Source organism: Desmodus rotundus, chromosome 3 (genome assembly GCF_022682495.2).
Source record: "Desmodus rotundus isolate HL8 chromosome 3, HLdesRot8A.1, whole genome shotgun sequence".
In the NCBI taxonomy this organism is placed as follows: domain Eukaryota; kingdom Metazoa; phylum Chordata; class Mammalia; order Chiroptera; family Phyllostomidae; genus Desmodus; species Desmodus rotundus.
In genome coordinates this window covers 21,216,943-21,230,241 of record NC_071389.1, presented here as the reverse complement: position 1 = coordinate 21,230,241, position 13,299 = coordinate 21,216,943, and the positions used below count along the sequence as shown (strand labels likewise).

General features: G+C 50.9%; 2 protein-coding genes across 2 annotated transcripts in view; one reads left to right on the top strand and one right to left on the bottom strand.

The window, feature by feature from the left end:
* The window catches only part of CSMD2 (CUB and Sushi multiple domains 2), a 548,714-nt gene that overhangs the window by 233,698 nt on the left and 301,717 nt on the right, over window positions 1-13,299 (top strand). The window lies entirely within an intron of this gene.
* HMGB4 (high mobility group box 4) lies at window positions 9,673-10,254 on the bottom strand. The gene has a single exon (XM_024554788.2). It carries the CDS (start codon window positions 10,252-10,254, stop codon window positions 9,673-9,675), a length of 582 nt encoding a protein of 193 aa, XP_024410556.2.

Here is a 13,299-nt window from a genome sequence, read left to right as displayed (position 1 = left end):
CGTTTGTGCTTCACCTGCCTTTGCTCCTCACCGCAGACCCCACGGCTACGCAGACCCCACGGCTCTGTCGCTCGTGACATTCGGGGCTGTAGTGTGCCCTCTGGGCCCGCCCCCCGCCCTGGAGGACATCCTCACAGGGTGGGTGAGAGGCCAGGCCAGCAGAGGAGTGACAGCTGGGCTTCAGCACCCCCTTTGCATTCCCTGGTGGAGCAGACACTCTGCAAATGGAAGTTCCCTCACCCACTTGCCAGATTCTTCCCCACAAATGTACTCACAGCTGCACTCGCGAGGGGCAGCCCCAGGGACCGTGGAGTTCTTCCATGCCCACTGCTGCTAATTGCAGATAATGCATTAAAAAACACAGAGCCGCATCTGTTCCCTGCAATATGAGTGTCGAGGAATTTACGTGGCTTGTAATGACAGGGTGTGCGGGGAGGAAAATGCTTGTTCTGTCTGCGGGCCAGAGGCACAGCTGTGAGCAGAGAGCTGGAGGTGTGGTTTCTGGCACCCAGTAAATTCTCTGGGTGCCAGCCAGGCCCTTCCTCGGAGGTGCCAAGGGATACATCCAGGTATTTCTCTGGAAATACCAAATTACATAGGCAGCCAAGCACAGAGTGTGTGTCTAGGTGCCCAGGAGTCCTGGCCCAACTCTGCAGAGTCCCTGACAGAAGCGGGGACGAGGGGCAGGACAGGAGGAGCAGAAGCCTCTGCTTTCCCAGCAAGTGCGCGCTGAGCACCTAGCACGTCGCCTGGAGTCTCAGTTCCTCTTCTGTGAAACAGGGGTGTTCGAAGTTCATGCCTTCTTGGACTTTTTTTTTTTTTTTTATTAAATAAGACAGGTATATGCAAATCACCCGAAGCCACACCAGGCAAGGCATAGGCATTCAATCAGAGTTTGCTACAGCAGCCTCTCTTTATCCATGGTTTTGCTTTCTGTGGTTTCCCTTACCCACGGCCCACCGTGGTCCAAAAATATTAAATAGTAAATTCCAGCAATATGCGATTCATAAGCTTTAAACTGCACAGCGTGCTGAGCAGCACGACGAACCCTCACGCTGTCCCACGCCATCCCGCCCGAGATGGGAATCATCATCCCTTTGTCCAGCTTCGGCGCACTGTGCACGCCACCTGCCTGACAGCCACTCAGCACCCTCGTGGTGACCGGATCCACTGCCGCCGCACCGCAGTGCTTGTGTGCAGGGAGCCCTTCTATTTTAGCTAATAGTGGCCCCCAAGTGCAAGGGTGGTTATGCTGGCAATTCGGGTGTGCCAAAGACACGCCCTAAAGTGCTTGTCAAATATGTCGGGTCACAGTACCTGCGTCATTTGCCTCATTGTGTGGGCACCTTCTCATCTTACGTTACCACAAGAAGGGTGAGTTCAGCACCACAAGACGTTTTGGGAGAGAGAGACCATATTCACGTAGCTTTTACTACAGTATATTGCTGCCGTTGTTCTGTTTTATTGTTAGTTACTGTCGTTAATCTCTCACTGTGCTTATTCATAAATTAAACGTTATTATAGTTATGTGCACGTAGTATACGTCAGGTTCGGTACTCTCTGCGGCTTCAGGCATCCACTAGGGCTCTTAGAACCCGCCCCTGTGGAAAGGGGGCAGGGGCGCGACTGCATTATTACTTTACTTCATGTCAAGCATTACATTTTATTTTAAGGCTTCTGAGAGGAATAAGGCAAGGTCCCTGCCGTACTCAAATCGGGGTGATGAATGATAGAGTGTGATACTCAGTGAGGTCTCATGGGAGCACAGAGAGGTGCAAGAGGAGGAAAGAGGGCTGGCTTCCTGGAGGAAGGAACACTGGACCTGGGTCCTGTAGGACAGGTGGAAGTTTACAAAACTTAGAAGGTAGGAAGTTTGGTCCCAGCCTGGAGTGGCATGTGCAAAGGCCCCAAGGACAGTGTTTGGGGGGAGGGAAGGGGCAGTACTGTACAGCAGGATCTTAGGATAAGGTGTGCTAAGAATCTATTGCTGTGTAATGAACTACCCCCAAATGAGTGGCTTGAAGCATCTTATTATCTCACGTTTTCTGTGTGTTAGGAGCCTGCGTGTAGCTTAGCCAGGTTTTCTGGCTTAGGGTTTCCTTCGAGGCTGCAGCCAAGGTGTCTACCAGGGCTGCACCCACCTCAAAGCTCCACTGGGGGAAAGGGGTCCCTCCCTGCTTATTCACATGGTTGTTGAAGGACTGAGTGCTATTGACTAGTTCCTCTCCATGGGGCCCTTCCAGCATGGCTGTTCACGTCAGCAGAGCAGGCCAGGGAGAGACAATAAGACAAGAGTTGCAGTCTAGTAGAACCTCATCTCGGAGTGACAGCCCATCACTTCTGCTGCATTCTCTTTGTGAGAAGCAAGTCACTAAATGCAGCCCACACGCAAGGGGAGAGGAGGGTGTGCTGGGCCGTGACTCTCAGGAGACAGAGATCACTTAGTCATTTCTGAAGGTGCCTACCGCAGTTTGCCCTCAGGCTCCCCATGATTAATGTCCCTCCAATGTGCAAAATACAGGAATCCCTTCCCAAGGTCCCCCAAAGTCTCATCCTGTGATAGTATCAGCTCAGCATCCAGAATCTCCCGATCTCAGTCAGGCTCGGGGCGGGGTGAGGCTCTTGGGTCCAGTTTTTTAAGTACAGGTTCTGGAACACTGCTCCTCTGGGTCTGTAGATCTGTGGACCTAAGGAGACCAGCTACGTGCCCGGACGCACCTGAAATACAGAGCGAGGATAGGCATCGGGTAACAGCTATAGACACTCCTCCTCAAATGGGGGGCGAATGTGAGGCCTGAAGGGGTCCCTGAGCCGTGACAATTCTGAATTCCCCCCCGGGAAAACATTGGAAGTTTTTTGATTTGTTTCAAAACCTGCAAGTAATTCTCTATGACTTCAGCTCCACTTCTGAGCTCTTGGTTCCTTCCTGAGTCATCCTTCTTTTTCCAGGAAGGCAAATGCTTGTTTGAAGTTCGCTTTCCCTCAATCTGCTTTCCACTGACGATTTTGGTTGTCCAACGGACCTCCTTTCATTTTGCATCGCCTCCGTCCCTATCAGGCCAAGACAGGAGTGTTTCTTCTGATAACAGGGTTTCTCAAGAAACTTTGTGGGTCTTCTAGGCATCTCATTGAGATTCGTTGTTACACAAAAGTGATACCCATAAATTTCTTTGAGCTAAACCCTTGTCTCCCTTGGGCTTCTGCTGAGGTGGCCAAGGGACAATGCTCTCATGCTCCCCAGAGGCCCTACTGTTTGGCCCAGAGGGTGTGGAGGCCCACTCTCATCTCCTTAAAGGGGACTCTGTATGATTGAATAATTAATACTGTGACCCCTTGATCTGCCTGAGGTCTTAACCAAAGGCCGCACAGTCACCCCTCAGCTTTCTCTGCAGACCACCTTTTCCTGCTAGTGCTCAAAAACCAGTTCTTAAATTTTAGGAAACTGAGGATTTTCAAAACTGTCAAGTCCTGGCTCCTTTCTATTTCACATCTCCCCTTCCCTTTACATCTCTTCCCACACTGAGCAGCGAGAAGAAGCTGACAGCACCTTCAGCCCTCAGCTTGGACGTCTCCTTAGCTCGATCACTGAGTTCAGTGGGCACCTGCCTGCTCTCCACGTAACCGTGGACGACGGCGTCACGAAGCTTTCTGCTGCCACCCGCCAAGGGCCCCTCCCTCCGGTTTCCAGTAACACGCTCGTTTCCTCTGAGCCTTCGCTCGCAGTGTGCTTAAAGCCGGGCTTTCTCTAGCAAGCCCCTCGGTATACTCCCAGCCTCTCCCCGCTGCCTGGCTCCAAAGCCATCGCACATTTTAGACATTTTTCATGACATCATCCTTCTCTCGGTACCAAATTGTGCATTCATTCTCTATTTTGGTTTGTAACGAATTACCCCAAACCTTAGTTTGGCATGAACAACAGTTCTGCTGGGCCGGAAATCAGGCACAGCTTAGATGGGCCGTCACAAGGCTGCAGTAAAGGTGTCCACCGGAGCTGAAGAATGGTCCACTTCCAAGATTACTCATGGTTGTCGGCACGATTCGGGTCCTTGCAGACTCTTTGACTGAGGGCCTAGGTTCCTCGCTGGGTGCTGGCCAGAAGCCACCCTCAGTTCCTTGCCACACAAGCCCCTCCACAGGGCAGCTTTCAACTTGTCAGATTGCTTAGAGCAAGCAAGCGAGAGGGGTAGAGAGTATCTTATAGACTTGTCACTTCTGAAGAAGAGACATCCTATTACTTTTGCCCTATTCTGTCCATTAAAAGTACGTCACTAGGTCCAGCCCTCACTCTCTACAAGAGTGTGAAGCCCAGGAACTGGGGATCACTGGGAGCCATTTCAGAAGCGCCACGTGGGTGACAATGCAAGTGGCGAAGCAGCTATGGCCTGACTATGCCGTGTCAGACTCCCATAGGTGATGGCAACCGTGGAAACACTGCACTGTCCAAGGGGAGGATTCTGGAAACATCCCTCAGCCAGCCAGAGCAGAGAGAGGGTTGGAAAGGGAGTGATAGGGAGGGACAGCTGTTGCACGGAAATCGTCACAAGGGAATGGTCACACGAGAACGCTCATTGTGTCGCTGCTGATCTGGCCCAGAGGTCAAGGCCAGCCTGGAGGGTCACGTGGCCCCCTCTGGGCCTTCTGGCCATGCTCTTTCTCCTGTTTCAACTGCTTTTGGAGTGTTGTTCTTGCTTTCTGTAAACCATCCTTGAGGTCCAGGGCAGACACCACCACTCATGGAGCACTTCTTGCACACCAGACCTCATCTACGATGATGTCCCAGGCATTTCGGTTACTCTCTCACACACGTGGGAGTGTGACTAGAGGTACATGCCAGGGCCAAAGGGTGCCTTTGCCTTTGTGACTTCACCCTGATGACCTCACCCTCTCCGTGGACCTGATCCTCAGCCTTAAAGGTTCAGGAGCTGGGCTTCTTTGTTTTCAAACAATTGAGGCTGTGGTGGAGGCTGAAATGGTTGACGTGTGGCCCAGTGCTGATTGTTTGCAGCTGGGACCAGCTTCTCCTTTGGGATTTGAGGGAACCCCAATAAATAAATAGACCTCTTCCCCTGTCAAGTTCAGAATCAATTGGCAGGTGCAGGAGAAAGTTGAGGAGCCAGTTGGAGAGCAGACCTGAACACACTCTCCAGCCAGGAGAGAGGCGGGAGACAGAAGAGCATGGTCAGCTCCTCCTCCCAAACTCACCAGGCAGGTAAGTCAGGCCTCCTCTTCAGAGTGTATAGCCAGATGGCAAGAGGGAGAGAACTCCTCGGTGGTCCTGGGACCACCAGGATCAGGGGCATCAGGATCACCTGGGCACTTTGGGAAATGCAAAGTATAGGTGCCACTCCCAGAAAAATCGAATCAGACTAAGTATGGCGCCCAGCAATCTGTGTTTGACCAAGCTGGGAGGTGATTCTAATGCAGCCTCAAGTGGTCAAGTGGTAGCTGTTCCACATGGAAAATGAGACCTAGGAAGAAATGTTCCCCCAGAATATTCTGCAACCGATGCCCACCTTGCCCTCCCATTCTTAGGAAGATGAATCACAGGGTTATAAGTTCCCACATTTGATTTTTAGCTTACAGCTGCTCCAAGGAGTACCAGGGAGAATCTCCTCTCTAAAAGGGAAAAATGTCACCCGTTTGGTGTTTGCCAGCCATGCCCCTCTCACAGACCGTAGAGGGACTAGCATCTCCTCATTGGCATTTGATAGTCTCTGAAAACTCGGGAATGACCAGTATCTGGAAGTCCCCCCCGGGAAAACATTGGAAACGCCGTGGACGACGGCGTCCATCTGGCTTTCATGCTCTGGGGCTCCCCATAGCACTGAGATTTCCAAATGAGCTCCTTGACAAGGCCCACCCCTCTCCAGCCTCGTCGCACCAGCACGCTCACACCTCCAGTCTCTCTGGCCTCCCTTCTGCCCCTTCAATATGTCAAGCTTGCCCCTGGCTCAGGACCTTTGCACTTGTTGTCCTGCTGCTTGAAGAACTCTTTTCTCAGACCCTGACATGCCTGGCTCCTTCTTGTCCTCCCAATCCAAACCCAAATATCATCTTCTCTGACCACCCACTGAAGGTGCCCTCAACCCCTCATCACTGTCTAGCCCGTTGCCCTGGTTTATTTTCTCCAGAACTCTTGACACTATAAAAAAAAAATGACCTGGAGTGTTTATTTGTTGACTTATTTATTTGGCTCTCCCTCACCGGAATCTAAGAGATCAGGAACCTTGCTGTATCTGTACCATCAAAAACAATTCCTGGTATATTGCAGGCCTAAGATTTAGATAAATATTTGTTGAATACATGAATAGGTGAATAGATGAATTAATGGGCACAGGAAAAGGCTCTAGGTGGGAAGGATCGGAGTGGAGGGACTCAGTCATCAACACGAGGGCGATGAGCCCAGACACTCTGCCTTCCTCGTCCCAAGGGCAGGGCCCTCGAGCCCAGCTGAGCGGGTCTGCAGTGCTGGCACCTCAGCAGATTTTCCACCGGCTTCCACCCCCCCCCCCCCCCCCCCGTTCCTGTTTATCTTAAGCCTAGGCTTCCCCTTCCTCTCCCCCGCCTTCCCTGCCTCCCCCTTCACTGTCATTACATTACAGCCAGCAGATTCACACCCTCCTGTCGGCTTTTTCATAAAGAAATATTAATGGAGTTATTTTTCAGCAGGGGCGCTGCAAACTGTTGTCAAAACTCTGACTCGGCCACCCACATTCACATAATTAATCACACAGGAAATCAGGGAGGGGTGGCATGAGAGCGGGGGCCCAGCTGTGTGGGGGCCCTCTTCCCAGAGAAGAGTGTGGGGCAACACACAGCCACTGCCCGCCGAGAGCCCGTGGGTCAGGGTGGAAACAAGACAACCAGAACCCAACCAGAACCACTTCCAAGCAATTCAAATCAAGATCGAATTAGCACAGGGTGGTAGAAGGCAGACAGCCCCTCCAACTTCAAGCAACTGGTAACAAAGGAAAGGCAATTACACAGGGTAGAGGCTGGAGGGAGAAATACAGTTAAAGACAGTCTCTTCTAGAATTATAATGAAGCTGGCATTTTCTGAGTATTGTATTAGTTATGTATTGCTGGGTAACAGATGACCCCAAACTTACTGGCTTCAAACAACACGTATTATCTCACTATTTCTGAGGGGTCTAGGCTCCAGCAGCTTACCTGGGTCCATTGCATGAGGTCTCACAAGCTGAAATCAAGGCATCAGCCTGGGCTAAGTCCTCATCTGGAGCCCCCGGGGAAAGACCTACTTCCCCGCTTGCGTGGTTGCTGTAGTACTCAGTTCCTCCGCTTTTTGCTGGCTGTTGGTCTGAGGCTACCCCCAGCTCCTAGAGACATGGCACAGTTCCTTGTCACGTGGCCTTCCCCAGCTTGGCCACTTAATTTGTCAAGCCAACAAGGAGAACCTCTAGTGCAAATCAATCAGCAAGAAGGAGTTTTATATATCATCACATAATCACAGTGGTCACGTCCCATCATCCTTGTCTTGCTCTGTTGGTCACGAGCAACTCACAGATTCCACTCACATTTAACGGGAGGGGATCCTACAGTGAGGGGGAACCATGGGACAGACACCCTAGAGGGTGTCTAGCACAGTCCCTGTTACATGTTAAGGACTATGGCAAATACTTCTGCATGTGTTACATCATTTAATCACTAAGTAAGGCAGGCATCACCCTCATTGCATAGATGAGAAATCCGACACAGAGGAATGAGAACTTGACCAAGGTCCTGTGAAGGTTAAGTCAGGAGCCACTTGTATCATGACACCGAGCTAACCTGTGCAAGCTTAGAGTCTGAAGGGTCAGCATCTTTATAGTGAGGAACAGGGCCTCCGGGAGGCGGAGGAGTAGGTAGCAAGGTTGTAGCTCTCATGAGACCAGGAAGAAAGGGTGTGGGTTGCATGCTAAGAAAGAAAACTGGGAACGCTTATGTCTGATGATTTCTGTTTTCTCAGTGAAGCAGAAAATGAGGGCATCTCCTGAGAGGGTAGGGGTTAGGCTAGAGGGAAGCAGAGCCGAGTTGGAACAGCAGCTGTGGGGAATGGGGGATGCGAACCTTCCCAGCATAAGGACAGGTTGCCAAGCAGCATAGAACTGCTTCCTCCAAGAAGACTTCCATGCTTGCCTTAGTGGATGGTACCCATCCTGCCCCCAGCATTGTGTGCAGTCTTCATTTCCCTCATCCTGCCTTGCAGGACTGTGGTTCATTGTTGTCTTCAGAGGGAAAGTTCTCGCCAGGCAGGAACCTAATAGGAGTCCCCGTCAGACCTCCTGCCACCCAGCACAGAGTCTGGCACATGGGAATCGCCCATGTGACTCCAGGGAGTCCTGCCTGATTCTAGACCCTGTGTTTGTAAGTGAATCCACCATATTACCTCTCATCTTCTAAAGGTTCACCCAGTTCCGAAAGACTTTTCAAAAACATGTACTTTTACTTTTGAAAGTAAAAGTGCGTTTCAAACAGTGGAGTACAAAATGTAAGTCCATCATGGATAAGGGTTAGAGGTGGAACTAGGGAAGTCTTGTATGCATAATCTGCTGACAAAAAAAGAGGCAGTTTTACATTTTGGCCCAATCTGTTTGATGTCAAGAAGTTAAGAGCCATTTCAAAATATTCCTCATGAATCTATATTGATTGGTATGAAACGTTGCCCATAGTAAATTGCTGCCTGAAATATGGTTACAATGCAGACCCAGAATAATCCTATTGATATAAGATTTTCAGTTTTGACTCATTTTAAGTAAATGGCAGAAAACCTAACTCAAACCATTAGACAAAAACTGAAACATGTGGGCCCATCTTAAGTGGAAAGTTCAAGAACACGCTGTGATGCCAAAGGGACTAACAGTTTGGCCTCAGAATGAGCCAAATGGCTGTCGTCAGCCGCCAGGGCTGTGCATGCGCCTAGGACTCATTGCATATGTACTGAGATCCACTCTGATTGGACCAGGTCAGGTCTTATGTTCATCACCGAACCAATCACTGAGGCCAAGGGGATTGCATCTCATCAACTCTCAGTTGGCGTGGAGTCAGGGCACTGTGAGCTGGAGGAAAAGGGATGGATGCTGGGTGGTGAGAAAGGCAACAAATCTGTGCTGTGCCTATATCCACAGAAGAATGACTGCGTGGGTGCCCACCAAAATGTCAACAGGGTCTTCTCCAACTTCTAGGACTTGGGGCCGAGTCAGGCACCTGTTTTTGTAAAATCAGCCCCCAGCTTCATCCGGACCAGCATAGGGAGCACCACTGGAGTTTCATCCCCAAAGGCCCACCTGCACTCCAGGCCTCTGACCTCCTGGTGCGAGTGGCAGGACTAGTGTTCATGTACCTGGCCTTGAGTAGGGCCGTGACCCTGAGCGGGGCCTTCCAACCTGGATAAGCAATTGGAACTGGATGGTCCTACCTTCGTGACTCCTAGCTTCTTTACACCCAGACACCGCCACCGTAGCCACCCAAACCAAGCCTCGTAGGTGCTGACCACACACACCCCTGTGGACAGACACTGTTGTCACTTCTCTCAAAGCCATCCCGTCCCCAGGATCATTTTGCAAACCCCCATTTCCACTCTACCACACCACTCCCCCAAAGCAACAGCAATGGCCACCCTAACGCCACACACGAGACCTGGGACAGGCAGTACAGTTGAGTGGCATTTTATTTTTAATTGGATCCACCAGCTGTAGCTGACTCAGCTTGCCTACACCCTCTGCGCTGGCGCTTCACCGACCCTCGGAAACTCTTTCTGGCCTTGTATTGTGCGCGGTAGGCTTTCAGTTCCTCTTGGTACTTCGATCTCAGGAGAGCTGCTCGTTGTTCGTATGGCTGCTTCTCTGCGTCAGCTGTTGCAGCCCACATCTTCCCCGAGGCCTTTGCCACCTGCACCACCGACCAGGTCGGGTTCTCCCTCTTCAGCTGGGCGTAGTGGTCTTTGCAGAAGAGCAGGAAGGATGATGGAGGCCGCCTGGGTGCCTGGGGGTCACGCTTTCTCCGCTTTTTCTTCTTGCCAACGTAATTCATCATCTCTTCCTGGTATCGGGCTTTGTCGAGCTTGGCCAGGGCTTCATATTTGGACTTCTCGTGCTTTGAGATGGACCTCCATTTTTCTGAACACTTTCTAGAGAACTCTTTAAATCCAAGGAATGTATTTGGCTGCTGCTCCTTAAACTTGTTTCTGTAATTCAGTAAAAAGTGGATGTAAGAAGAGACGTTAACCTTAGGCCTGAGCTGGATTTCCTTCGCCATGTTCATAAGGTCATTTTTTTTTCTGGATCCAGTAACTTGGGCAGCAGAGACTTTAGTCCCCACACTCCAGGAGCAATCTAGAAGGTGCTCTACTTGCGGTGAATTTTTCTCTCTGCAAGAGCTGCAGTCAAGGGTCGGCCTTTTCAGTGGCAGTGACATTATTGGGTCAGAGGGGGGGATTGTGACATCACTTACAAGCAGGCCACTCCTGGCATTTGCATACAAGTACTCTTACTGGTTGGCTACTTGACGGCCAGTTTTTGCTTCTCGTGAAAGACGACTGTTCTTCTGGAGAAAGCTACGGAGCAGCTACTTCCCCTGGAATACTTCTCCTTGGCTTCCTGGAGGCAGGGGGCTTTGCTCAGCTATAGGAGCCTTCAGCTTCTCAGATGCAGAAACAAACCTCAGGGTCTGCCTTCCTCGGCATAAAATTGCCAAGATGTCGCATCATCCCTTCCAAAGACAGGCTGGAAATGATGAACATGAGGAGGTGGATGGCTCCCGAGCTGTCGTGATAAAATGGGAAGTCTTTCGGTTTCCCTTGAATGGGGGCAGCTCATAATGTACAAAGAGTTTAGTAGTAACTCTAAAAATAATCGGGTGTGACAGCTGGGACTCTGTTCCCATCAGGACAAAGTTGTCTGATTTAAAACCCAAGCACTTGGACTGTAGGTCCAAATTCTTCATTTCTCTGAAGGAATTTGCAGGGGGGAGGGGAAAGTGGGGGAACCTTGAGATTCTACTGATGGCACTTGAGTCCATGAAGAGGAAATCTAATTCTTGGCATACCAGGAGGCCTCATCTCTGGGGTCCCCATTTCTCAGGGTTAGAGAAAAAGTTCTAACTAACATCTACACTCAAATGAGTTGGCTTCTGGCCTTCTCTAAAAGCAGTTGCAAATGTCCCACCAGTCTTCCAACTGGAAGAAAAAGGAAAGAAAGTGTCCTTTATTGACCTTTGGATACGGGGGCACTTATATGGTAAAGGAGTTAATACAAGTCATCAGTGATGATAGCTCCAAATTTGCAGGACTAGGAAACTGAGCCCCACGAACATAAAATTAACCTGTTAAAGGTAAAACAGCCACCAGGAGGTGGGAGTGTGGATTTGGACAACTCTGTCCAACTCGAGCCTCTGCTTCCTCCTGAGGGTCCAGCTGTGTGGCCTCAGCAACTGAGCTCAACGAGGAAGCCTGCTCGAGACCAGAGCACATTTAGAATTTCCACCCAGCCCCTTCCCAAGGCTCCAAGATGGATGTTAACTTCCATCTTGTGTGAGAGGCGGACACTGATTAGAGTTCCAGTCCCACCTGAATTCTAGGCCCGGCTCAGCCGAGAGGTGGCCAGGCTGCCCAAGCCAGCCCCTGTCTTGCTGTGAGCCTGTGATTTCTCATCTGTGAAATCAGTGCTGCAGACTGGCCAGGAAAGACCCTCCAGGCGACATGCTGCAGTTCTGTGGCTGGATTTGGGGGCCTGTGAGGTGTCAGATGCCCACCAGAAGGTCTGGGCTTAGTGGAGGGGGAAGAGGGGTCTGGCCAGTGAGGACGGGTTACTCTGAGGACATTCGTCAGCCCAGGTGGCTTTTCCCATGCTTTGTCTCCCAAGGAGCCAGAGCCTGGCTCACCTGTGTGTTAGGCCTGAGCTGGGCTGCAAAGATGAATGGGACACAGCTTCTTCCTGAGAAAGACAGAGGGGCCACGAGGAAGAGCTTGGCTAACTGTCTCTGTGTATCAATCAGACCCTGCTCAGACTCCCAGAGAAACCCAGCAGCTGATCTGGGCCTCTGTTCTAGGTCTCTGTTCACCCCCTTCACCCCTCTCGGTGATAAGATCCAGGAAGATTAACCCATGATAACCATTTGGAGTACAACAGATCTAGGAAGAGAAGGTAGTAAAAGGTAAGAGCTACCACAGCCCTCTGTTGTTCAGGCCACGTTGCTTTCGTGGAGGGGTAAAGCAAGGGAGTTCTCTGTATGAAGCTTCAGGAGGGTAAATAAATACACCCGGCCTTGCACGTCAGTGCTGTGTGTGCTGGTGGCCGAGGTGTGCCCCCCTCCCCATCCCCTTTCCAACACTGCTCTCTGCCCATAAACTGATCCACATGGACCACATCAGTGGATCCTGTGTCCTCTGACTTCCATTTGTTTGGCCAGCAGGGACCCCAACAGGAGATGAGGGAGGGAGGAAGGTGAGGTCAAGGAGTCCCTCCCTGACTCCCTCCCTGCAAGCTCAGCTGGAGCTGGCTCTCCATCCCTGGAGCAAAAGCCTTGGCTTCTTCTTACACCATCCTCTCTAAATGACTGACTCCTTCGGGTTCAGGAGCAGCTCCCGCTCCTTGGCCCTCCTGCCATGGGTGGATAGAGCTCTCTGCTGTTACCAGCCTCAGAGGACTCTGCTCTCCCTTGTGGCTTTCCCACACCTTGTCCTTCCCTTTGTAAATAGCCTCTTTATTAAACACTTCCTGAATTCATCTCATCTGAGTGGCCATCTGTTTTCTGCTGGGACCCTGATCAGTGCGTCGTGTTTCTAGCCCTCCACTATGAACAGTTGTGGAGGTGGATAAATGAAGTGTGGTGTCAGTCCAAGCTAGGTAGGAGGGCATTGAGCTTCTGGATACCCAGAGCTGGGCAGTCACACCTCCTGGAGTGGCCTGCACGGGCAAGAGGGCAGAGGCAGGACAAGGCCCCAGGGCCCAGGAAGTGTCTGATGTCCTCTGCATTATAAGATGACCCATAGGCAGGGCCATTGGTCTCAAAGGCCAGGAAGTAAATAGGTTTTGCAGGCCACACAGTTTCAGCTGCAGGTACGGAACTCTGCCATCATAGCTCAAAGAGCCATAGATAATATGTAACAGATGAGTGTGGCGGTGTCCCAATAAAGCTTTGCAAAAACAGACAATGGGGTGGAGTTTGTAGATCTGCCAACCCCATCTCTGGATGGGGTTCTGTATTTTCAAACTTTCTGATTGTAGTCTACGGTGAGAAATATGTTTTATGTCATGACCCATTTAGGCACACGCATACTGCATAATAATAGTATTTCCATAA